Source organism: Aedes albopictus, chromosome 2 (assembly GCF_035046485.1).
Source record: "Aedes albopictus strain Foshan chromosome 2, AalbF5, whole genome shotgun sequence".
NCBI classification, from domain to species: Eukaryota; Metazoa; Arthropoda; class Insecta; order Diptera; family Culicidae; genus Aedes; species Aedes albopictus.
This window is the reverse complement of record NC_085137.1, coordinates 484,726,555-484,751,297: the sequence shown is the minus strand read 5'-3', so window position 1 is coordinate 484,751,297 and position 24,743 is coordinate 484,726,555. Positions and strand designations below refer to the sequence as shown.

The 24,743-nt window shown below is 37.8% G+C and overlaps 1 protein-coding gene across 1 annotated transcript in view; it reads right to left on the bottom strand.

The window, feature by feature from the left end:
• Positions 1–24,743, bottom strand: part of LOC109399288 (uncharacterized) — a 691,732-nt gene that overhangs the window by 89,636 nt on the left and 577,353 nt on the right. Inside the window, exon 4 of the mRNA XM_062854141.1 lies at positions 12,207–12,397. Coding sequence (XP_062710125.1) covers positions 12,207–12,383 — 177 coding nt within the window. The 5' untranslated portion in view covers positions 12,384–12,397. The remainder of the gene's footprint in view (positions 1–12,206; positions 12,398–24,743) is intronic.

The window sequence follows — 24,743 nt, the reverse complement described above, 5'->3', positions numbered from 1 at the left end:
GAATTTTTTGTTTGACGAAAAGTTTTCACCGACCGGAGCGGGAATCGAACCCACTTTCCGAAGCTTACGAAACGGCCAGACAACTGACGCCGTTAACCCTTAAAGGATGTGGACAACTTTTTTGCATAGTTATACTTATAGCTTTTGACCCAGTGGGTGGATTTTCAAAACCAAAATGTTTTTATCAAGGGGATTAGTTGTGCTATCATATGCATATATGGAGATTCTGTTATGCTAGAACATTTTGGAGATATAGCTGCAAATGTAGTGTACACCACTTGTCATTCGCTCGATTTCGGGTAATATTTCTATGCAAATGTGATATATTTAGTGAAAATTGCCCAAAACTCCTTGTTTGGGTTGTAGCTGTGAGATAGAAAAGAGTTATGTCCTTATACAGCTGTTACGTAGATCTTCAGGTTATCCAAAACGTCCAGAAGTTTTGAACTCTGTCTACTGAATACAAACAGTTATGTTTACTTTTTAAATCACTTGAACTTGAAGAATTACATTCAATTATACATTTTAAAACATGAAATGATGGTAGTCATGACCTGGTGATGTTCTAGGAAACTTAAAAAAGCTCTGAAGTTGTAATTGTAAGGCCTTTACCTGTAATAGTACATCAAACTAATGTATGCATGCCTGAACTGATCTCATTAGATCCATACATGTAAATCAGAGTATGAAAGACTAACTGCACATCAATGGCGATACCTTAGGCCATCCAAGTTATTCTGGAGTTAAGACCTTTATATCTACACCTGTAATAACGCATCGGTTGCATTTCAAATTTCGCATAGTGCATTTTGGCAGTCATGGAAGATCAGTTGAATCATATGATACTTGTATACACATCACAGAGGCATCCTGGATCATCCGAACTATTCTGAAGTTGAGAAATATGGTTTGAATTTGAAATGGTGTACCAAAAGAGGTGAACAAACATCAGGTTTTGCCCATTTGATTTATACACATAGTGCAAGCCATGGGAGAGAAGTTTCCAGATCATCAGGGATATCTGAAATCACCTTTCAGTATTATGTGGTTAAGGCCTTCAGATCTATACTCGTAACAAAGCATCCTGCACGTTCAAAACTTGGTGTAGTGTGTTTAAGTAGACATAGATGATGAGTTTAACAATATATCATATAACTTAAAGCTGTTCTAGATCATCAAAACCATTCTGAAGCTGAAATATACGGTTTTCATTTACAATGACATAGGGTATCGTGCCACTTGGGCGGTGGCTTCTATATTCGTCTGTTTGCCACTATAACTCAGTCAATTTTGAACCAATTGACTTGAAATATTGTACACGGGTAGATACTATACCTATCTCACCGCATTCTAAAAATTGTGTCAATTGGTTCAAATTTGACTGAGTTATAGCGGAAAACAGACGAAAATAGAAGTCACCGCCCAAGTGGCGCGATTCCCTATCAATGAAAGTGCACTAATAGCAGCATTTATCTCATTTGGTTCAAACATATAATACAAGTCGGGGGAGACAAATTTCCAGTACAGCAATTTTTTTATATTTATGATTAAGGCCTTCAGACACTCTACACTCGTAGCGAAGCATCGGCTACACATCAAACTCATTATAACGCGTTTTGGAAGTGATACTTGAATGTACATCTTAGAAGCTTCCAGGATCATCCAAACTATTCTGAAAATGTGACATCTGGTTGACATAGTTTTTTTTCTTCTTTTCAACTTAGGATTAGAAACAATTAAAAAATCTAGGTTCTGTCTAAACTATCTTAGACTGTATTGTAGCAAGGTGTCTGCCTATACCACTGGAGTAATCTGAAAAGCGGAGTGTACTATTGTTAGTGATCAGTCATTCTCCTCTATGATGGGTTATTTCGCAAAAATAAACGCGACTTAACGACCGGGACAGTATGGCCTTGAATGTTGTGATCCGACCCCGTACGGAGGAGTTTCCTGCACTAAGATACTCAAAGTTTACGAGCGCAACATGCACATGACATGCGTAATGTTAGTCACTATATAAGTAGTAAATCGTTCGAGACTTGTGATGTTACCTCTTACTGAAATAAATTCTGAAGGAAGACAGGATGCAAAGCGAAAAAAGTATAAACCAGCAGCGAATTGTCCATACACGGAAAATGATTTTGCTTTCAATGTGGCACCATCGTCCAGACAAAACAAGGTTTGTTTTTTTTTATATGCAAACTTTGAACTTTATTTTGTAGTTGTTCTTCAGGGAAGAGGTGCTTATCCCCTGACGCGGGTTTCACGCAAGTATCTTTGCTTGCTGGTTCGCGCAACCCTTTTTGGCCCATCATATAGGAGAATGACTGATCGCTAACAACAATACATCCCGCTTTTCAGATCATTCCAGTGGTATAGGCAGACACTTTGCTATTATATAGTCTAAGACAGTTTAGACAGGATCTACAAGATTTTTTTTAATTGTTTCTAATCCTAAGTTGCAACATTAACAGAAAAAAAAAACTATGTCAAACAGATGTCACATTTTCAGAATAGTTTGGATGATCCTGGAAGCTTCTAAGATGTACATTCAAGTATCACTTCCAAAACGCGTTATAATGAGTTTGACGTGTAGCCGATGCTTCGTTACATGTGTAGATCTGGAGGCCTTAACCATAAATATAAAAAAAATGCTAATGTACTGGAAATTTGTCTCCCCCGACTTGTATTATATGTTTGAATCGAATGAGATACATGCTGGAATTAGTGCACATTTATTGATATGTCATTGCAAATGTAAACCGTATGTTTTAGCTTCAGAATGGTTTGGATGATCTAGAACAGCTTTAAGGTGTCATAACGCATCAGTGAGCTTTCAAAGGAATAATCGACTTTTTGCTTTTCGATGATTATTTGTCTCGCGTTTTTGAAGTGATAAAAAATTGACAATTCTGCAGCAACGCCACTGAAAAAGTATCATCGCAATCACTGCGAGTGAGCATATAGGATGATACATTTCATATGAATATTCGTGATGACGCCGTAAAAAGCCTTAAGTTTTATGTTATATTTTTGAACTCATCATCTATGTCTACCAAAATACACTACACCAAGTTTTGAACGTGCAACATGCTTTGTTACGAGTATAGATCTGAAGGCCTTAACCACATAATACTGAAAGGAGACGTCAGATGTCCCTGATGATCTGGAAACTTCTCTCCCATGGCTTGCACTATGTGTATAAATCAAATGGACAAAACCTTATGTTTGTTCACCTCTGTTGGTACATCATTTCAAATTCAAACCATATTTCTCAACTTCAGAATAGTTCGCATGATCCAGGATGCCTCTATGATGTGTATACAAGTATCATATGATTCAACTGATCTTCTATGAACACCAAAACGCACTATACTAAGTTTGAAATGCAACCGATGCGTTATTAGCGGTGTAGATATAAAGGTCTTAACTCCAGAATGATTTGGATGGCCTAAGGTATCGCCATTGATGCGCAGTTAGTCTTTCATACTCTGACTTACATGTATGGATCTAATTAGATCAGTTCAGGCATGCATACATTAGTTTGATATACCATTACAGGTAAAGGCCTTACAATTACAACTTCAGAGCTTTTTTAAGTTTCCTAGAACATCACCAGGTCATGACTACCATCATTTCATGTTTTAAAATGTATAATTGAATGTAATTCTTCAAGTTCAAGTGATTTAAAAATAAACATAACTATTTGTATTCAGTAGACAGAGTTCAAAACTTCTGGACGTTTTGGATAACCTGAAGATCTACGTAACAGCTGTATAAGGACATAACTCATTTCTATCTCACAGCTACAACCCAAACAAGGGGTTTTGGGCAATTTTCACTAAAATATATCACATTTGCATAGAAATATTACCCGAAATCGAGCGAATAACAAGTGGTGTACACTACATTTGCAGCTATATCTCCAAAATGTTCTAGCATAACAGAATCTCCATATATGCATATGATAGCACAACTAATCCCCTTGATAAAAACATTTTGGTTTTGAAAATCCACCCACTGGGTCAAAAGCTATAAGTATAACTATGCAAAAAAGTTGTCCACATCTTTTAAGGGTTAACCGCACGGCCACGAAGTCCAGTTTGTTGGTATTTTCTTGGGCATTTATTTAAAAAGTCCTTTAAAAATCTTACAGCGATTATTCTGAAAATTCCTCCCGATGGTTCTTCAGTTCCATCCTTCCAGGAACTGCTTAAGATTTATTCAGTCTTTCCTTTGAATTCCTGCAGAAATTACTCCAGAATGTAATCCTTAGTAATTTTACAAAATTTTACAGACATTTTTCTTTGCATACCTGCAGAGGGTTCTCCAGTTCTTCCAAGTATTATTTCAAATATTTCTCAAAAAGTGTTGTTTCTTATTTGATTTCTGCAGCATTTCGCTCAGAAATTTGTACAGGTAGTAATTGAGGGATTTTTGTGTACAAATCCCTTCAGAAATTGTATCAGATTTTTTTTCTCAGAATCTCTTCATAAGTTCAGGAGTTCTTACAGGGTTTTTTTTTTCAAAAAACCCGCCGAATCTTCGGCGAATTCTGAAGAGATTTCTTCAGGAACTCCTCCATGGATTATTCCATGAATCTCTTTAGTAATTTTCTTCAGAAGACTCCCTTGAATTTATTCTGATAATTTAGGAAGTGTTCTAGGGATTATAAGGTATTTTCCTAGGTATTATCCTTGGCATTCATCCAGGAATTGGTTCAGCGAAACTTCAAAAAACATTTCTTTAATTTTCGTCCAAAAATTCCTCCATATAAATATTAAGAATTTTCATCAGAAATTTTCAAAGGAGTTTTAAAGGGATTTCACTAAACAATTCTCCCAGGATTTCTTAGAAATTTCTTTGAGGAATTTCTTAAAAAAATGTTTGGCAATTTTTGTGAAATTTCTTGAAGAACATCTCAAAAATCTCTGGAGGGATATCTGAACATATTCTGCAAGGATTTCTGAAGCCATCTCTGGAGATATTACTGGTATGCTTCTGCGATACGCGCCAACTTGTGACGTAGTTGGGTGAGCAAGACCAAAATAAAATAAAATACTATCAAAATCGATGATGTTTATCCACATTAAGCATATCATATCAGTTCATCATATCATGCGCAGGAGCCATTTCTAAAAAAAAATCCTTGTTGGAAATATCGCTTGAATCACTGCAGGAATTTCTCAAAAAAATCTTGGAGAAACCTTTTAAAAAAATGTCGCAAAAAAGAATCCCTGTAGAATTTGTAAAATTATTTTAAAATGAGTTTCTGAAAAACTCCATGGATGAATTTTCCTAGATATTTATTCCTGAAGAAATGCTCAAGAAGTCTCTGGAGATTACATTATCTTCCCCAATGAATTTTAGAAGAGATCCTACCAGGACTTTCCAAAAGAAACCGTGCATTATTTTATGGAGAAATCTTTGGTTGTTGAAATCTTCGGAACTACTTTTGAACGGATCTCTGAAGGAATATTTGAAGAATTCCCACTGGAATTCTTAAAGAAAACGTAGGAGATATTTTTAAAGATCTCACTGAAGATTTCTTAAGAACTGGAGAATCTTCACTGGAAACCTTGGTGGAATTTGCGGAAAAAATTTACAGGACAATTCCTGCATAAATCGTTGAGTAAAATTCTTGGAAAATTTTCTGAAAGTTTTCCTAAAGAAACCTGTGGAAAAATTTCAGAAAAAAATCCTGCATGAATACTTGAAGAAATATAAAGAAATATAGAAATAAACGTCTGAAAAGATCCCCGTTGGAGATGAACCAGCCTCGGGCTGAAAATCTTCGTAAAAAAGCTTCCAACAAAAATAATAATAATAAATATTCTTGAAAAAAAAAACGCTTGAGATATTCCTAGAAAAAATCGTCGAATTTTTTAAGAAATATTCTCGAACGAGTTTTTCAATGAATATGTGAAGAAATTAATGGAGGTTATCTTGGAGGAAATGCCGGAACAATTTATGAGGGAACACATTAAGGTACAGGCGTTTTATATTGAAAATTTATTCCTCAAATTGTGGCTTTGGGGGCGACGGTGCACAAAATTAAAAAATTGCATAATTTGAACAAAATAAAATAAAAATTTAAAAATTTGTTTGGTACCATCGAGGTCCCCCTGGACTGGCTTCACGGCCCCCAGGGGGCCGCGGTTCACCGGTTGGAAACCCGTGCTCAATTAGGATTCCCTCCAGATAAACAGGGGATAAACAAAATGATCGGGAAAAGCAAAATTTTCACTTTCCAAAAAATGGTTAACTTGCTGAAACTTTTTGAAAAGTGCATCAAATAATCTCTTTAACTTTTTTTCTTATCAACAATTTCAAGTATAGTCAAACGTTTTTCAAATCTCAACATATAAGTCATAATTACACTAAATTCCATAGCATTTGCTTCATCGAATCCGGAGATATAACAGGTCAAAATTGGCTAACGGATAATTGCACCTTTTACTAAAATATTTCTAATTTCATGTGAAATAATTGAACTTTCCCATATTTAAATCATTGAAACACTACTTGTTGATCAACTAACAGTAAAAACTTGAGATTTTTTATGCGCTTTTTGAAAGGTTAAAACAAGTTGACCATTTTATGAAAAAGTGAAAATTTTGCCTTTCCCGATCATTTTGTTTATCCCCTGTTTATCTGGAGGGAATCCTAATTGAGCACGGGTTTCCAACCGGTGAACCGCGGCCCCCTGGGGGCCGTGAAGCCAGTCCAGGGGGACCTCGATGGTACCAAACAAATTTTTAAATTTTTATTTTATTTTGTTCAAATTATGCAATTTTTTAATTTTGTGCACCGTCGCCCCCAAAGCCACAATTTGAGGAATAAATTTTCAATATAAAACGCCTTCAGAAGAAAAAAAATTCAGCTGCGGCGCTATTTTTCAGCTACGACTCAAATTTACTGTTCATGACATCATTGTTTACGAAATGTGAGTGTCGCATAAAAAACGAATCATTGATCGTCGAAAATCCCTCCCACAGTAAATTTCTAGCTACGTCACTGTACCCAAAACCTCGATTTCGTTATTCATATTTTTTTTCTCAAAATTTTCATTGGACCCCAAATGTTTTGACAATTCTTGAAAGGGGCGCAACCTGAAAAAGGTTGGGAACCCCTGTAATAGAGCAATAATCTCTTGAGGAATTCCAGCTGGATTTTCTTGATACGTCCCAGCAGAAATTCCTGGACACATTGATGCGGAAGTTTGCAATGGAATCGACAGAGCAATTCCTGAAAAAATCTCTGGTGGACTTACTCCAGAAGTACCTGAACGAATTTCCGAAGCAATCTTTGAAAAATGAAAAAAAAAAAAATCCGTTGATAATTTAAATGAGTTCCAGGAAGGATTTCTGAAGATTCTTAAAAGTTTCGCGAAGCATATTGTCAGGGTATCGCTAGAGAAGTTAATGAAGAAATCTATACAGAATTATTAAAGGGAGCACTAGACTAATTGTGAAGAAATTTATGACACAATTTCTGAAGAACTCCATGCACGATTTTCTTCGAAAAGATTTCTACAGAAATTCGTTTGGAAGGTTTCAAAATTTTATCTGAAATGCCTCCTGGTTTTCCTTTGGGAAATTCTCCTAGTATTCATCTAGGAATCCCTGCACGGATTCGAGAAAAATATCGCCCAAGGATTCGTTCGGAAATATTCTTCAGAAATTTCTGTAGACATATCTCCAGAGATTCGGTCGAAAATTTCTGCAGGGAAAAAAAAACTTCAGAAATTCTCCCGGGAGTTTTTCATAAGATCTCTAAAAACTTTCTTAAGACATTTTCTCAGGAATTCTTTTACGGCTTCTGTCAACAACTCTCCCAAGTATTCATTCGGAAATTGTTCTGTGGTATTGCTATGGGAATATTTCATAAATTCCACTACGCATTTCTCGAAAATTTTTTAAGAGTTTTTTTTAGGAGATCTTGTACAGATTGCTTTGAAATTTCTCCATGAACTTCTCAAGAAATTTCTCCCAGGGTTCTTTCAGATATTCGTCTCGAAAGTCCTTCAGATGTTTCTTTAAAAATTTCTACAGGGTAATCCTTAGATATGTTTCTAAGATTCTTTAAAAAATTGTAATGATGGGATTGGAATGAAGGAGCATTGTAATAGAGGGCACATTCGGACTGATTTTCAGTAATGTTGAGAAAATCACCTTTGAATTTTTCTACTCATTGTTTTTGCGCCCGCTCTATGATCAAAGATTCTTCCGAAATGCATGTGATTGTTTTTTTTTCAAAAATTTATCCAGATAGAAAATCCTTTGAAATTTTCCCCGGAATTTTTCAGAAAACCTCTAAAGAATTCCTCCGGAAATTCTTCTAGGGATTCTTTCCCCATTTATTTTTTCACAGAATTTTTTAAAATTTCTTTCAAGAATTTATTAGAAATTTTCAGAAATTCTTGTAAAGATTTAAAAAAAAATCTCAAAATAATTTCTGAACTTCCTTTAATTATTCCTCATTATGATTTTAAAGAAATGTCTCCAGAGAAAAAAATCCTGAAGAAGTTCTCGCGTTTGTTTTTCTCAAACTTCCCCAAGATACTGCTCCAGGGATTTCTTCAAAAATTTCAACAATGATTTCTCCTGAATATTTATCTCAGGAATTCCTTGATAAATTTCGTAAAAAAATTTCCAAGGATTTATTCTGTAATTTTACTGAATAATTGCTTTAGTAATTTATTCAGGCGATTCCACTACGTATTTCATTTTCATTGCGTATATCTGCAGAAATTAAAAAAACAAATTCTTAAATAAGGAGTGTATCGGAAAGTAGTTGAAAATGTTCAGGATGCTCTATTGCGAAGCTGGGTTGATTTTTATTTCGGTTCTTCTATGAAATCTTAACAAAATAGTTAAATTAGGAACAGCTTGGAAAAAATTGGAAAATGTTTAGTATTATTTAAAATATGATTAAATGAATACACCTAACAGAATAAAAATCTGCACAAAATGCAATTTTGTTGAATCTTTTCAACATTTCAAACATCTGTAGTGAATAAAATTTGTTCGATAAAAAACCTGGAAAATATTGATGCTTGTTAACAGTTATGTACACATATCATATCATTCAACACCGACTTTCAAAATTCATATTTTCGATAGAAAAATCTCATATATCTACAAAATGGCCCACTCCAAAAAACGTCATTTTTTGGGTCAAACTTTGAAGTTCTGCTTTTATTGTCTTAAAAGGTTATAAAATTCTGTTTTTTGCTCCAAATTACTCGTCCATAAATTAAAAAAAAACATACCTTATTTAAAAAATGTTAATTTTTCATTTTATGTATTTTTTTATTTAAGTAAACATGATTTGGAGGAGCGTAGAAAAAAGGGGTTCCTCAAAAATGGCATTTTTCATTTTTAAGAATTGCGCTTGAATGCAGTGGAGAATTTTCTTGAAAAAAATAATTTGCCTATATCATGAGGATTCTGGAGCTTATTATATTTGCACAAAAAAGTTAACAATTTTCGAACATTATCGAACTTTTTTCGCAATTTCATTTTTTTAGAAGGTGAGCAAAAGTTTAAAAACATGTGCTCAGTAATCTAGGTGAAAACCCAGTTAAAAGAACATTTTTAGAAAATCATTAACGCCATTTCTTTTTTCAAGGATTTATGCAGTATCTCCAAAAAAAAATTACTCAAAAGTTGTATTAAACTATTTTTGAGGCTATTGTAAACATTTTCAACTACTTTACGATATACTCCTTATCTGCAAATTGCTCCTGAAATTTCAACGTGAATTTTTTTGAGAAAATTTGCCAGAGATTCTTTTGCAAACTTATCTAAAGAGTTCTTTAGCAATTTCTTTGATTTTTTTTTCTATGCTATTCTTAATATTCCTCAGAGCTCCTTTTAAAAAAAATGTACCGAGATTTATCTGAAAATCTTCTAAAAAATATTTCAGAAATTCAACCGTGATTGCTTCAAAAATTTTCAGAAATAGCAAGACTATTTCACATGGATTGCTTCAGTAATTTCTTTCGTGAATTCTCCCGTAAATTCCTACAGAAATCTCTCCAAGGTTTCTTTTAGGAAAACATACACGGAATTTTCAAAAAAAAAATCAGTGATTTCTTCAAAATTCAAAAAATCTTTCACATATGCTTTCAGGAAGATTTCCATGAATTATTTAAGAAATTATTGTAATGTTTATCCCTTAAACTTTCTTTAAGAAACTTTCCTTTAGAAATATGCCATGAGTTTCTAAGGATCTTCCCGGAAGGATTCTAACATAATATGTGCCACGGAATCCTTCAGAAATTTCTCCATCAATTTGTAGTTGAAATCATCCAGGAATTCTTTGAGGAATTCTGAAAGAGACTTCTGTAAAAAATCCTCTAGAAATTCCTTCAAAACATCTTTAAGGGATCTTTTTATGAAAACCTTAATAGGAAAACTTTAAATTTGTTCATACTTGCCTGTAAAAGTTCTTCCAGAGATTCCTCAAGAAATCCCTCGAAGGGCTGTTCCAGGACTTTTTTCATTAATTCTTCCTGAAATTCCTCCACAAATTTCACAATGAAAATCTTCCATGAATTTCATTCAAAATTGTTATCTTTCAAGAATCCTCTAAGGTTTTCTTTCCGAAAAATCTTTGGGTTTCTTAAAAAAAATTCTCCAAGTATTCATTGTGAAAATCTAGCATGGTTTGCTTCAGAATTCCTCTGCAAGTTTCAATAAAAAAAAATCTGCAAGTTTTCTTCTCTGGCGTATTTCTTAGCTTTTCAGTCCAATTGGGAGATCAAAACACCTTATGTTCTATCACTCCGACGTTTCGATTCGTATTGGATCCTTTTCAAGGATTCGAGTTTTTGGTCGATTTATCGTCACATAGATTTTTCAATCTTTCAAGCGTCATTCGAATGGCCGAGTTCTAAAATGCTATGAACTAGTGTTATAAAACTTCTTTATCTTTTAAGCAATCTAATGAAACAAACGTGGAAAACCTGGAAATCTTTTAAGATTAACGAACAAACATTCATTAATTATTGAATAATAGTGAAATTATAAGAAACAACAAATAAGCAACCCCACCTGACCTGAACACGACAAGAAATCCAATTAAAATTTCTTCCCATTTTCATAAAAGTCGGATAATTTTCACGGCTCGTCGCATTTCCCTCCAGTTGTGTATAGGTACCGGCTCACTCGAGAAAGCCCACCCAATCACCAACTCCAAGGAGTAGCAACATAAAAAGCAACCTGTTTACATTCGCTCCAAAGCAGCTCGAGAGCTAGATCGAAACGAGAGATTTCCCACCTGGATGATCTTACCCCTCCGGACAGACGACGACGACGACGACGAAGACGACGATGACTGTTGTAGTCAGTGCTGAAAAATTCATTTCGTTATCTAAATTCAATCAACTACAGCTCATTTTAGAAGCTGAACCTGAGAATATGATATATGAAAAACTTGTGCAGCTAGACCAGTTCTGCAAGAAAGTCACGGAAATACCGCTATTTTTCGAATATTTAAGGTAAATGTCACGGACTATCTTCGAAAATGCCAATGATATTCACGGTGAATATCATTTGGCATTTTTCAAAGGTAGTCCGTGACATTTACGTTAAATATTCGAAAAATATCGGTTTTTCCGTGACTTTCTTACAGAACTGGTCTAGCCGCACAAGGTTTTCATATACCATATTCCCAGGTTCAGCTTCTGAAATGAGCTGTAGGTGATTGAATTTAGATGTGACGAAATGAAATTTTCAGCACTGGTTGTAGTACGGAAACAAGTTCGAAGAAAATTGGGCAAAGAAAGAAAAGCCCATCCAAATCGAAATAACCCTCTGTCCTTCGGAGTCATGGAAAATAACCCGGGTGCACTAGAGTGGAAAAGTAGCAAAAGTCCGACCAGCTAACCTTGGCCATAGCATAGTGTCAGGTTGCGCCGCGCCGATGCGTGCCATGACGACCGACCACCGCCAAAATGAGTTTCTGCGAATCAAGATTTGAATATTTTAGCATTTTTTCACGCGGATGATTACGAGAGAGAGAGGTAGGTAATGTTCGTTCTGCGGTTTGCGAGTTGTGACTGGTCTGGAAATGGTGAAATTGCTTTAACGCACAGTCGTTTAAGTGCCCATTTCGTGGATTCGAAATTTGCTAAACCGATTCATATGTGAGTGGTGATTCGGAAATTTTCTTATTGTAAATGGCGGTTCTTTTCTTACCCGTTGACTAGTCCCGTAGTTGGCTGGAGGATAGAAGTTGACGGTGGTGTCTACATTGGTTGGAGTCGTCACCGCGGACGTCGGGGTCGTTGGAGGCAGTTTGGCGGTCGGATTCGTCGATTGGTCCGTCGTTGTTGTCGGATAGCGTCTCATTGGGAGATGGCTAACTTTCGCCATCGAACGGATTCATTCTGGAACGGGAAGATGGGGGAGAAAAGGGTGGTGGTCAGTCATAAACGTATGAGATTGATATCGTTCATTTAGCACAGTGCTTTAAATCTGTTCTGAGGAGAATAAATGTGGGAACAATATTCTAATTTTCAAAAATAAAATATATATATATAAGGCTTACGAAACGGCCAGACAACTGACGCCGTTAACCGCACGACCACGAAGTCCAGTTTGTTGGTATTTTCTTGGGCATTAATTTGAAAAGTCCTTTAAAAATCCTACAGAGATTATTCTGAAAATTCCTCCCGCTGGTTCTTTAGTTGTTCATTCAGATATCCTTCCAGGAATTGTTTAAGTTTTATTCAGTCTTTCCTTCGAATTCCTGCAGAAATTCCTGCAGGTTTTTAACAAAAAATATAGACATTTTTCTTTGCAAACCTGCAGAGGGTTCTCCAGTTCTTCAAGTATTATTTCAAATATTTCCTAAAAAATAATGAGTTTATTATTTGATTTCTGCAGGATTACGCTTAGAAATTTGTACAGATTGTACAGAAATTGTATCAGATTTTTTTTCTCAGAATCTCTTAATAGGTTCTAGAGTTCTTACAAGGATTTCTTCAAAAAACCCTCCGAATCTTCGGTGAATTCTGAAGGGGTATCTTCACAAACTCCTCCATGGATTATTCCAGAAATCTCTTTAGCAATTTCCTCCAGAAGACTCCCTTGAATTTATTCTGATAATTTAGGAAGTGCCCTAGTGTTTATTAGATATTTTCCTAGGTATTATCGTTGGCATTCATCCAGGAATTATTTATGCGAAACTTCGAAAACCATATCTGTAATTTTCGTCCAGAAATTCCTCCGTATAAATATCAAGAATTTTTAACAGAAGTTTTCAAGGAGTTGAAGGGATTTCTTTGAACAATCCTCCCAGGATTTCTTAGAAATTTCTTTGAGGAATTTCTTAAAAAAATTCTTGGCGACTACTGTGAAATTTCTTGAAGAACTTCTCAAAAATCTCTGGAGTAATATCTGAACATATTCTACAAGGATTTCTATTTATTGGTTACATGTTGATTTTTGTATGAGTTACCCTCTTTCAAAGAAAAAAAAAAACATTAGCGAAGTTTTTCACAAAAACCCTAATTAATCCTCCTAGCGGTGATGGTGCCTTACTCGTGCCTTCGAAAACACATTTCAACACAACTCAAGTGACATGTTGATGAATATCGTACTTTCATATGTTTAACAGAAATCCATTTCATGGCATCAGAGATCATATCATATATCTGGTTTTTGATTTTTGAGTCTTGAACTCTTGAACAACAGCCACAATCTTGAATTTTGAGCCGTCATTTAGGATTTATGTCCAGCAGCTTGGAAATTCTGGTCGCTATTTTTGGACTCCAGACTTCTTCCCCATATCAGATACACCCATATTGAATGGTTTTAGAGCGTAAACCTCCATTAACACCTATGTGCCTGAGTACAAAATGAGACCCAATCTAAAACTTCAAAAATCTCATTCTCAGCCGTTTCTCAACAAAAGTTAATGAAATTTTGACAGTTGATCACAAAATCCTTCAAGTTTATGTAACCGGGATCATGGTTCCGGATTTTTCCGTTGTTCCGGATTTATGGCCGAGGGTACTGGGGTAACCTTCTTATCAGATAGAGGTGCAACCTACAATTTGCCTTCGAAAACTTGCTTGCGGCATATCAAACTTCATGATTTTGCAAAACAAGAGTATTGGACCATGTTTCTAGAGAATTCAGATACAATGGCCACTTCTCCGGATGTTCCGGACTCAGGTGCCCCCAGGGAAGTGACCACTTTCTTACCGGTTCTGAAGCCTAGCTTGCGACACATCAAACTTCATGATTCTGCAAAACAAGAGTATTGGACCATGTTTCCAGAAATTTCGGATACAGTGACCACTTCTCCGGATGTTCCGGAAACCTGGTGCCCCCAGGGAAGTGGCCACTTTGTGCTCGGTTCTGAAACCTAGTTTGCGACATATCAAACTTTACGATTTTGCAAAACAAGAGTATTGGTCCATGTCTCTTGAGATTTCGGATACACTGGCCACTTCTCCGGATGTTTCGGAAACTTGGAGCCCCAGGGATGTGGCTACTTTCTGACCTAGCATGCGACATATCAAACTTTATGATTTTGCAAATCAAGAGTATTGGAACATGTTATGCAAAATAAGAAGTTTGATATGTCGCAAGCTAGGTTTCAGAACCGGTCTGAAAGTGGCCACTTCCCTGGGGGTACAAGGGTTCCGGAACATCCAGAGAAGTGGCCAGTATATCCTGAATTTCTGGAAACATGGTCCAATACTCTTGTTTTGCAAAATCATGAAGTTTGATATGTCGCAAGCTAGGTTTTAGAACCGGTCAGTAAATGGCCACTTCCCTGGGGGCAGCTGGGTCCGAAACATCCGGAGAAATGGCCAATGTATCCGAAATCTCTAGAAACATAGCCCAATACTTTTGTTTTGCAGAATCATGAAGTTTGATATGTCGCAAGCAAGGTTTCATAACTGGTCAGAAAATGGCCACTTTCCTGGGGGCACCAGGATCCGGAACATCCGGAGAAGTGACCAGTGTATCCGAAATCTCTAGAAACATGGTTCAATACTCTTGTTTTGCAAAATCATGAAGTTTAATATGTCGCAAGCTAGGATTCAGAACCGGTCAGTAAGTGGCAACTTCCCTGGAGGAACCTGAGTCCGGAACATCCGGAGAAGTGGCCATTGTATCTGAAATATCTAGAAACATGGTTCAATATTCTTGTTTTGCAAAATCATAAAGTTTGATATGTCGCAAGCTAGGTTTCAGAACCGGCCAGTAAGTGGCCACTTCCCTGGGGGCACCTGTGTCCGGAACATTCGGAGATGTGGCCATTGTATCTGAAATATCTAGAAACATGAGCCAATACTCTTGTTTTGCAAAATCATGAAGTTTTATATGCCGCAAGCTAGTTTTCGAAGGCAAATTATAGGTTGCACTTCTATCTGATAAGGAGGTTACCCCAGTACCCCCGGCCATAAATCCGGAACAACGAAAAAATCCGGAACCATGATACCGGTTACATAAACTAGAAGGATTTTGTGATCAACTTTAAACATTTCATTAACTTTCGTTAAGAAACGGCTGAGAATCAGATTTTTGAGGTTTTGAAATTGGGTGCAAAATGAGGCTCAGGCACATAGGTGTTAAACAGCTGTTGTCTTGAAGTTTTTGCCGCCATCTTGAATTTTGAGACGCCAGTGAGTGAACATATAGCCTTTCAGTACACTTCGGTGCACGAGAATGACAAAACAATATTTTCGAGCTTAAATTCTATAGAAAACTAAGAAATTTAATTAAACCATTGGATTGAAAGATCTGTTTTGATAGAAAATTAAATAAACTTTCGAATGAGGGTTAAAAAGCTGCGATAAATTTGACCATTTTCAAGTTATAGCCAGTTTGAGACAAGCAAAGTCAAAAACAAGTTAATTACTATGTAACGGTTGAGATTTGACCATATGCGAACACATCACTCCTTAAAAAGTTTGCATTCACCCATCGGGACCCCCCGGAACCGGTTCCGGAACACTACCAGTTCATATATGATCTGATACTGTTTTCCTGCTAACCGTTCATCACGTTATCAAAAATGCCGCTTTTTTTTTTTTTTTTTGTTTGTATTTACGTGTATTTTAACTTATGCTAATTCTACACTTAAAAATGCCGCTGTCGCAAGCATGGGTTTGGTTCTCTTTATATTTTACCACTTCCGGCGGGACATCCGGAACCGGTTCCGGAGCACTACCGGTTCTGATATGGTCTGAGACAATTTTCCTGCTTACCGTTCATCAGATTATCGAAAATGCTGTGGTTTGATGTGTCGCATGCATGGGTATGGTTCTCTTTTGTGTATGGCCACTTCCGGCGGGATATCTGGAACCGGTTTCGGAACACTACCGGTTCAGATATGGTCTGAGACTATTTTCCTGCTTACCGATCATCAGGTTATCGAAAATGCCACGGTTTGATGTGTCGCATGCATGGGTTTGGTTGTTGTTTATATTTCGCCACTTCCGGTGGGACATCCGGAACCGGTTCCGGAACACTACCGGTTCAGATATGATCTGATACTATTTTCCTGCTAGCTGTTCATCAGGTTACCGAAAATGCCGCTGTTTGATGTGTCACGTGCATTGGTTTAGTTCTCTCTTATATTTGGCAACTTCCGGCGAGGCATCCGGAACCGGTTCTGGAACACTACCGGTTCTGATATGGTCTGAGACTATTTTCCTGCTTACCGTTCATCAGATTATCGAAAATGCCGTGGTTTGATGTGTCGCATGCATGGGTTTGGTTCTCTTTTATATTTGGCCACTTCCGGCGGGACATCCGGAACCGGTTCCGGAACACTACCGGTTCAGGTATGGTCTGAGACTATTTTCCTGCTTTCCATTTATCAGATGATTGAAAATACCGTGGCTTGATATGTCGCATGCATGGGTTTCTTGCATTTTCATGTCTGGTCCCTCCCAGAGGTACCGATCCCGAACACCTAAATGGTTATAACTCCGGAACGGCTGGACCGATCCGAACCATTTTCAATAGGAAACAATGGGACTATATGCCGCGTCGAATGAACCGTCGGTCATTAAAATCGGTTGAGGTTTACTGCCAAAAAGTGATGTGAGTACACACACATACACACACACACACATACACACACACAGACATCACCTCAATTCGTCGAGCTGAGTCGATTGGTATATGTGACTCGACCCTCCGGGCCTTCTATCAAAATGTCATTTTTGGAGTGAACATATAACCTTTCCAGTACACTTTGGTGTACGAGAAAGGCAAAAAATTAACATGAATCTTCTAGAATCTCAAATCTTTCAAAACTTTCTACAGGAATGCCCAAACAAATATATTTAAAGCTATTTCTATAATTGTCTTTTTTTTAATCATTAATTACACTAGTTTACAAAATAAAGCGAAGGTCGTGAAGTTCAATCAACGATCAATATTTTTTATGAATAATAACCTGCTTATTTCGAGATTCTTCTTCAAAAAATTTAGGGTAGAACCGTTTTTGAGTTTTACCTAAAAATTTTGTTCAAAGGTTGGAGTTTACCAATATTTAAAAATCTTGCGTTGATTTTTCGATATTTTTGCATACATGTTTTGCAAATTCTGTTCTGATTATCTGGACACAATTTTTGCGTCAGATTGATGGAAGTCGAGTAATTATTGAATACATGGGACAAACTCCTTAAAATTAGGAAATTTTTTAAAGAAAATTTGAAGATTTGATTTTTTTTCACTAAACATAAAACAATTTCAATTATTTTTTCTCACTGTACATTTGAAATATCAGATGTAAGCAAGTTACAGTAAAAATATCAAATCAATTGGAGCATTCGTTTTATAGAATAAGATGAACAATGTGTGAGTATTTTGAGAAGTGAGCAAACTTGGTTGAAAACATATAATATACTAGTTGTCCCTGCAAACTATGTCTTGTCAAGATCATGGCATAAAGATCACAAGGCAGGCTAGTAACCTATGTAGCCTTAATCACTACTAGGCTAACTGGGCTATAAATAAACGGAGTTATTCAGAGGAATAATGTTCCTGTTTTATTTCTCCTTTCCAATCCACTTGGTACTGGCAGTCGATCGAGGCTGCTCCAGTCCACCAGTTCTACCGAGGTGGAGTCACAGGGACTTCACAGCCTGCGAGCATCCCTGAGAAGGAGATCCCTACCGCTCCTGCTCCCAACTGGTTCCGTCTCTGCGGGGACGTGAGCACTTCCACTTGAGTGGTGAAGTCATTTAGGACTTCACAGCCTGAGGGCATTCTGGTAAGGAGTTCCCTACATTTCTGCTCCCACCTGGCTCCGTCTCTGCGAGGACGTGAGCAAATCCGGTGAGGCCAAACCGGCCAATAGCCAACCCCATCCCCAACCCAAATATAGTCCACTGCGGTAAGTATCCAACACATAGGTTTGGTTCACTTTCGGCGGGACATCCGGAACTGGTTCTGGAACACTGCGTTCATCAGATTTTCGAAAAACACCGCGATTTGGTATGTCGCTTGCATGGGTTTAGTTCACTTCTACCGTCTACCCCCGTTGGTCTGACCGTATTTAATCCGAACACTTTTTAGTTTGAACCCTGTTAATATAAACATCGTTCAAACTAAAATTGGTTCAAACGTCATTTTGGAACGGGGTGAAATGAAAAACATAACCAAAACAAAACAACAAAAGAGGTTACCTTAAGTTCGTTTTTCGACGTCTATAGGATTACTAGACATTCAAATTTAAAATGAACACCGTTGGTTTGCATGAGAAGTCGTTCAAACTAACGGGTATACATGAGAAGTCGTTCAAACCAACGGTATAATTGATCACTTTTAGTGGGACACCCGGAACCGATTCCGGAACGGTTCTGATATGGCCTGAAACTGTTTTCCTGCTAACCGTTCATCAAGTTATCGAGAAAGCCGCTATTTGGTGTGTTGCATGCATAATTTTGGTTCACTTTCATATTTGGTCACTTCCGGTGGGACACCCGGAATCAATTCCTGAACACTACCGGTTCATATATGGTCTGAGACTATTTTCCTGCTTACCGTTCATGAGGTTATCGGAAACGTCGTTATTTGATGTGCTGCATGCATGGATTTCGTTCACTTTTACATTTGGCGCCTTTCAGTGGGACACCCGGAACCGGTTCCGGAACGGTTCAGATTTAGTTTGAGACTAATTTTCTGCTTTTCGTTCATCAGGTTAACGGAAAAGCCGCTATTTGATGTGTCGCATTCGGTTCTGTCACATTCGCCCGAAAACCATTCGCCCGAATTCCAAATGCCCGAATGACAAACGCCCGAATGTAACAAACGCCCGAAAGTCATCCGCCCGAATAGACCATTCGCCCGAAAAGACCATTCGCCCGAAATACCATTCGCCCGAACATACCATTCATCCGAAAGACCACTCGCCCGAAAACCATAATAATCATAATAATACTTTTCTGAAATCAATTAAGGCGTCGTCCACGCGTATTGCTTTCTTTGAACATAGTCTGATATAAGACTTATACTGTTATAAACATTTCCAGCAATATAGCTGTGGAAACATTTAGTGGAATTGTCCCTTCTTTTGTTAATAGGCTTTTCTTTCTAGTTCTATCTTCAAGGAAATTAAATTCAATTTGATGTCATTTTTACCAGAAATTCTCCCTTCTTTCAATCGTGGGCTGTTCTTTTAAGTTGTTATTTTATGGGGAACCTTGACGTTTTATTTTTCACAACTTCTGGATTCAAAACATGGATTCAAAAGAACAGCTTATTCAAATAAGAATGCTGCATTCTCGCCATTTTGATGCTTTTTTCTGCATCCATTAGCTCACACGTTTTAATTTTTATGAACTATTGTTCGTTTTAACGAAACGTAGTTATTCCGAGTAGGTCAGTTGTGAACACTATTAACTTAAAAGTGCTGACTACTCTGCGCTGAACTTTTGCGTTATTCTCTCGATTAACCATGCTATAACAATTATTGACCTATTATGTAATATTTTCACAAGAAATTAGGCCTTCTTCAAAACATACACACCAAATTTTTTGAAACGCTTCCAGCACAAAAAAAATCAGCAAAATAAATTGCTGAATTTCAGCAAAATTTTTGCTGAATTTCAGCACTACGTTGCTGATCAACTGTCAAAATTGCTGGATGGTTCAGCAAGTTGAAAAATAATTGCTGATATTCAGTAAATTCGCATTGCTGAATGAAATCAGCACAAAAAAAAATCAGCAAAGTTTGCTGAATACCAGTAAACAAAATTTGCAGTGTACGCTGTTCTTCCAAACTAAGCTAATACGATTATTATTGGCACTAATCCAGCTGTTCTTGCGATTGGTTGGATACTAAGTACACCATGCGTCTGTCCTTAAACTTTCATCATGACAAACCAGAAAAAAAACTTGTTCAAAGAAATTGCATGGAATTGGCGGATGACTTTCGGGCGAATGGTCTTTCGGGCGAATGGTCATTCGGGTGAATGGTCTTTTCGGGCGAATGGTCTTTTCGGGCGAATGGCCTATTCGGGCGATTGGAATTCGGGCGTTTGTCATTCGGGCGTTTGTGATTCGGGCGAATGGTTTTCGGGCGAATGTGACAGAATCGTCGCATTCATAGGTTTGGTTTACTTTTATATTTGGCCACTACTGGTGGGACACCCGGAACCTGTTCCGGAATACTACCGGTACAGATATGGTCTGAGACTTTTTTCCTGCTAACCGTTCATCAGGTTAACGGAAAATCCGTTATTTGATGTGTCGCATGCATAGGTTTGGATTATTTTTATATTTGGCCACTTCCGACAGGACACCCGATTCCGGAACACCACCAGTTCAGATATGGTCTGAGAGTATGTTCCTGCTTACCGTTTATCAGGTTATCGAAAATGCCGCGGTTTGATGTGTCGCATGTATGAGCTTTTGGGAAATATTAATGCATTGTTCAAATGTAATTCTACATATTTTTACTCGTATTCACCTTTAAAATCCACTGCATCGTATCATCCATGATGCTCTCACAATGAAGTCATTATTGATATAACAGCTACCACAGCTAGCAAACAACCCACGAACTAACCCATAAGCGTTACCTGTCCCAATCGAGCCATCAAACCTGGCGGTAAAACGGCAATCTTCCTCACGTTTTTCCCGTACCTTCCAACTAACTTATGGCCCAACCCCCCACACAGAACATTAGCGTAGCATGGTGTGGTGCCGAGGTAGGGTTGATCCACAGTCATTTCCTCTACTGCGTTGTCGTCGTCACGCCACACGGTACGCCACGCCGCCCTACGCTTAAAGGTCACACCACCACTGCACCGTAAACTGCCCCCATAACTACGCCCGGTCTGCTCGCGCTCGCTGAAACCATCATAAAAGTAGGGTGTAATTAGGTTTTATAGTTTTGCAATTTCGATTAACTTTGTACGACCCTCCTGGCTGTCCCGCTCTCTTCAACTGGGGCTGATATTCGGACTCCCTCATTTTTGCGTGCAAATACCATCCAACACAACCTCAGGCTCGCTTCCGAAAACTGAAACAATTACACGCCAGAAGGTTTTCATTTAATGAGATGCACAGCAGTGGCAAAGCTGCAAACCCGTCGTGTGTGTGTGGTGTATGTCATAATCAAAATGCATCCTTGAGCTTGAAGCCGAAGCGATGCGCGGCGTGCATTTTCCGCGGGAAAATCAGCGCACACCGCAAATGGCATCCGCCTGCCTGCCTGAAAGAAGACGTATGTTTCGTTCAAAACCCGCATCCTCCTCCTGTGGGCTCGGCTCAATGCTGAAGAGTAGTTACACTATAACGGTGGTTTTTGAAATAATGGGACCACATCATGCTCAAAAAGTAATGGTGTATCATGACCGCAGTGCAAGAAAAGAAAAAAAAGTTTTTTTATGAACTGGATTCGAACTGTGGTCTTCTCTAAATGAGAGACGTGCCGTATCCTTCTCGGTCATCTCAACAATTCACGGATCATTTGAAAATTCAGGCATTACTTATTGAAATGGATGAGTCTCCTGTTAGCCTAGTGGTTAAGGCTATGGATCGCCAATCCGGAGATTTTTTTTTCGACTTCCTGTGCATAGAGTATAATTGTACTTGCCTCACAATATTCAAATTCACGCAATGGCAGGCAAAGAAAGCCCTTCAATTAATAACTGTGGAAATGCTCAAAGAACACTAAGTTGAAGCGAGGCAGGCCAAGTTCCAGTGGGGACGTAGAGCCATAAAGAAGAAAGAAGAAGAAGTTATTGAAATGGATTAATTACGAATTCGAAGTATCAGTATTTGATCAAATCAAAGTGATCATACCGTTACGAACACCACCATAGGTGCACTACAGAGTGCACGGGCGTGCCTACCCGTTTCCCAGAAGCACTAGGAAGTGGACCCGACCGCGTATAATTAATTAAAATTCCGCCGAGAAGTTGTAAAATGATTATTATTATTTAATTAGAATAGGACGTGTGTGACACGGACATGGACATGGACGTGGACAGCTCTGCGCTGTTTCGGCCGTCAAAAGGTTTCCGGCGTTAAGGTGAAACTGGAAGCATTTCCTCACTTCTTGGTTTTTGATTTTTTATTAAATAACGAAGCAATATTTTCAAAATCGGTTTTCGTGCACTTGTAGAGCATGGATCAAGGTATCTTCTGATTTTTTTGTAGTGGAAAATGTTTTTCGTTTTTGCAGAAACCATTTTTGAACAAAATTTCACAAAAAAATGGTTTCTGCATAAATGGAAAACATTTTCCACCTCAAAAAAAAAAATCAGCAGATACCTTGACCCATACTCTACATGTGCACGAGAACCGATTTTGAAAATATTGCTTCGTTATTTAATAAAAAATCAAAAACCGAAAAAATGAGAAAATGCTTCCAGTTTCGCCTTAAGCTGCTGGGTCGACAAATTCGCGGCCATATTTTTCCTGTTCCTGCTGTTGCTATTGGTTTGGAGCTGATAGAATGTGCATAGTGTTGATGAACAATTGAGTTGAGTCGAAATTAGAGACAGGATGTTCATTGTCGTGCTGTGTTTTCTATAAATTTGAGTGATTGCTCAATTTGATAATGTTTCATTGGTGTGAATAATGTTATTAGTCCAGATTAGTTTACACAATTTTGCAGGGATGGCAGTATTTTATCAAGTTTTTGCCTTTCTCGTACACGAAGTGTACTGGAAAGGCTATATGTTCACTCTAAAAATGACTTTTTAATAGAAGGCGCGAAAGGTCAAGTCACATATAACAATCAACTCAGCTGGACGAATTGAGGTGATGTCTGCATGTATGTGTGTGTGTATGTGTGTATGTGTGTGTACAAAACAAACTCACATCACTTTTTGGCAGTAAACCTCACCCAATTCGCCCGGAATCTGGTCCCATTGCATTGTTTCCTATTGAAAATGGTTCGGATCGGTCCAGCCGTTCCGGAGTTATGGCCATTTAGGTGTTCCGGACCGGTACCCCAAGAAGAGGCCAGATATGGAAGTGCAGCAAACCCATGCATGCGACACATAAAACGACGGCATTTTCAATAAACTGATGAACGGTAAACAAGAAAACAATTGCAGACCCTATTTGAACCGGTAGTGTTCCGAAACTGGTTCCAGGTGTCCCACCGGAAAAAGACAAATATGAAAGTGAACAAAATTAATGCATGCGACATATCAAATGGCGATTTTTTCGATAACCTGATAAACGGTAAGCAGGAAAATAGCGTCAGACCATATCTGAACCAGTAGTGTTTTGGAACCGGTTCCGGCTGGCTCGCCGAAAATGGCCAAATTTAAAAGTGGACCAAACCCATGCATGCGACCCATCAAACCGCGGCTTTTTAGATAACATAATGAACGAGTTACAAAAAAAAGCCTCAGATCACATTAGAGACTACCAGTAGTATTCCAATACCAGTTCCGGGTGTCTCGTTGGAAGTTGTACAATGCACAATAGAACAAAACCCATGCCATAGTTTGATGAATGGTTAGTATGGAGATATGCAGAGACCACATAACCCAGGTAACCAATAAGCACTTAAAATGGCATTATGTCGGCACTATATGCGCCTTTACAGCGGGCCATTAAATGCTAATCAGTCGTATATGCGCCATAAGTGCTAATTAAATGCAGGTTTGGGCCGGATATACGGCTGATTAAATGCTTAACCCTCCTATCCCCCAGATTGTCAAAAATAAAAACAAATATATTGCCCTGCCCATTTTACGGCTTTCCCGTTCTCTTCTATTTTTTTCTCACTCCTGTGGAACTTTTGAGGCTCGGGGCACGTTCTGAACTGTTGTTGTTCTTTTTTGCTGATTTTGGCCAAATTAGGATTCGATTCCTCGATCCTCGGGATGACGATGGTGCTGCACAGCGCTACAGGGTAAGCTATAAATGATTAGATAATGTGCGCTGGATTTTTGATCTATTTAAGGCTTACACCAGCAGTTGCTGCAGATAATAAAATCCATCATAGGAAAAGGAAACCAACAATGCAATTTATTTGCCAAAGCATGTTATTCCCATTGATTTCCTTCGTTGTTACCTATGAATGGCAGTACATGCAAGTGATAGTGGCTTCTACAGCCGTGGCAGCTACATTAGAATCTGGAAATATGTTGTGAATTTGGCATCACTCATCTCTTTTAGCAGTTTTATGGCAATAAAGTAGCAGTTATGATACCTGGTAACCAAAACTTACCGTGCATTTGAAATGCTATGTAACTGCTGTCAGATTTAAGGTTGCATTTAAATAGTTAA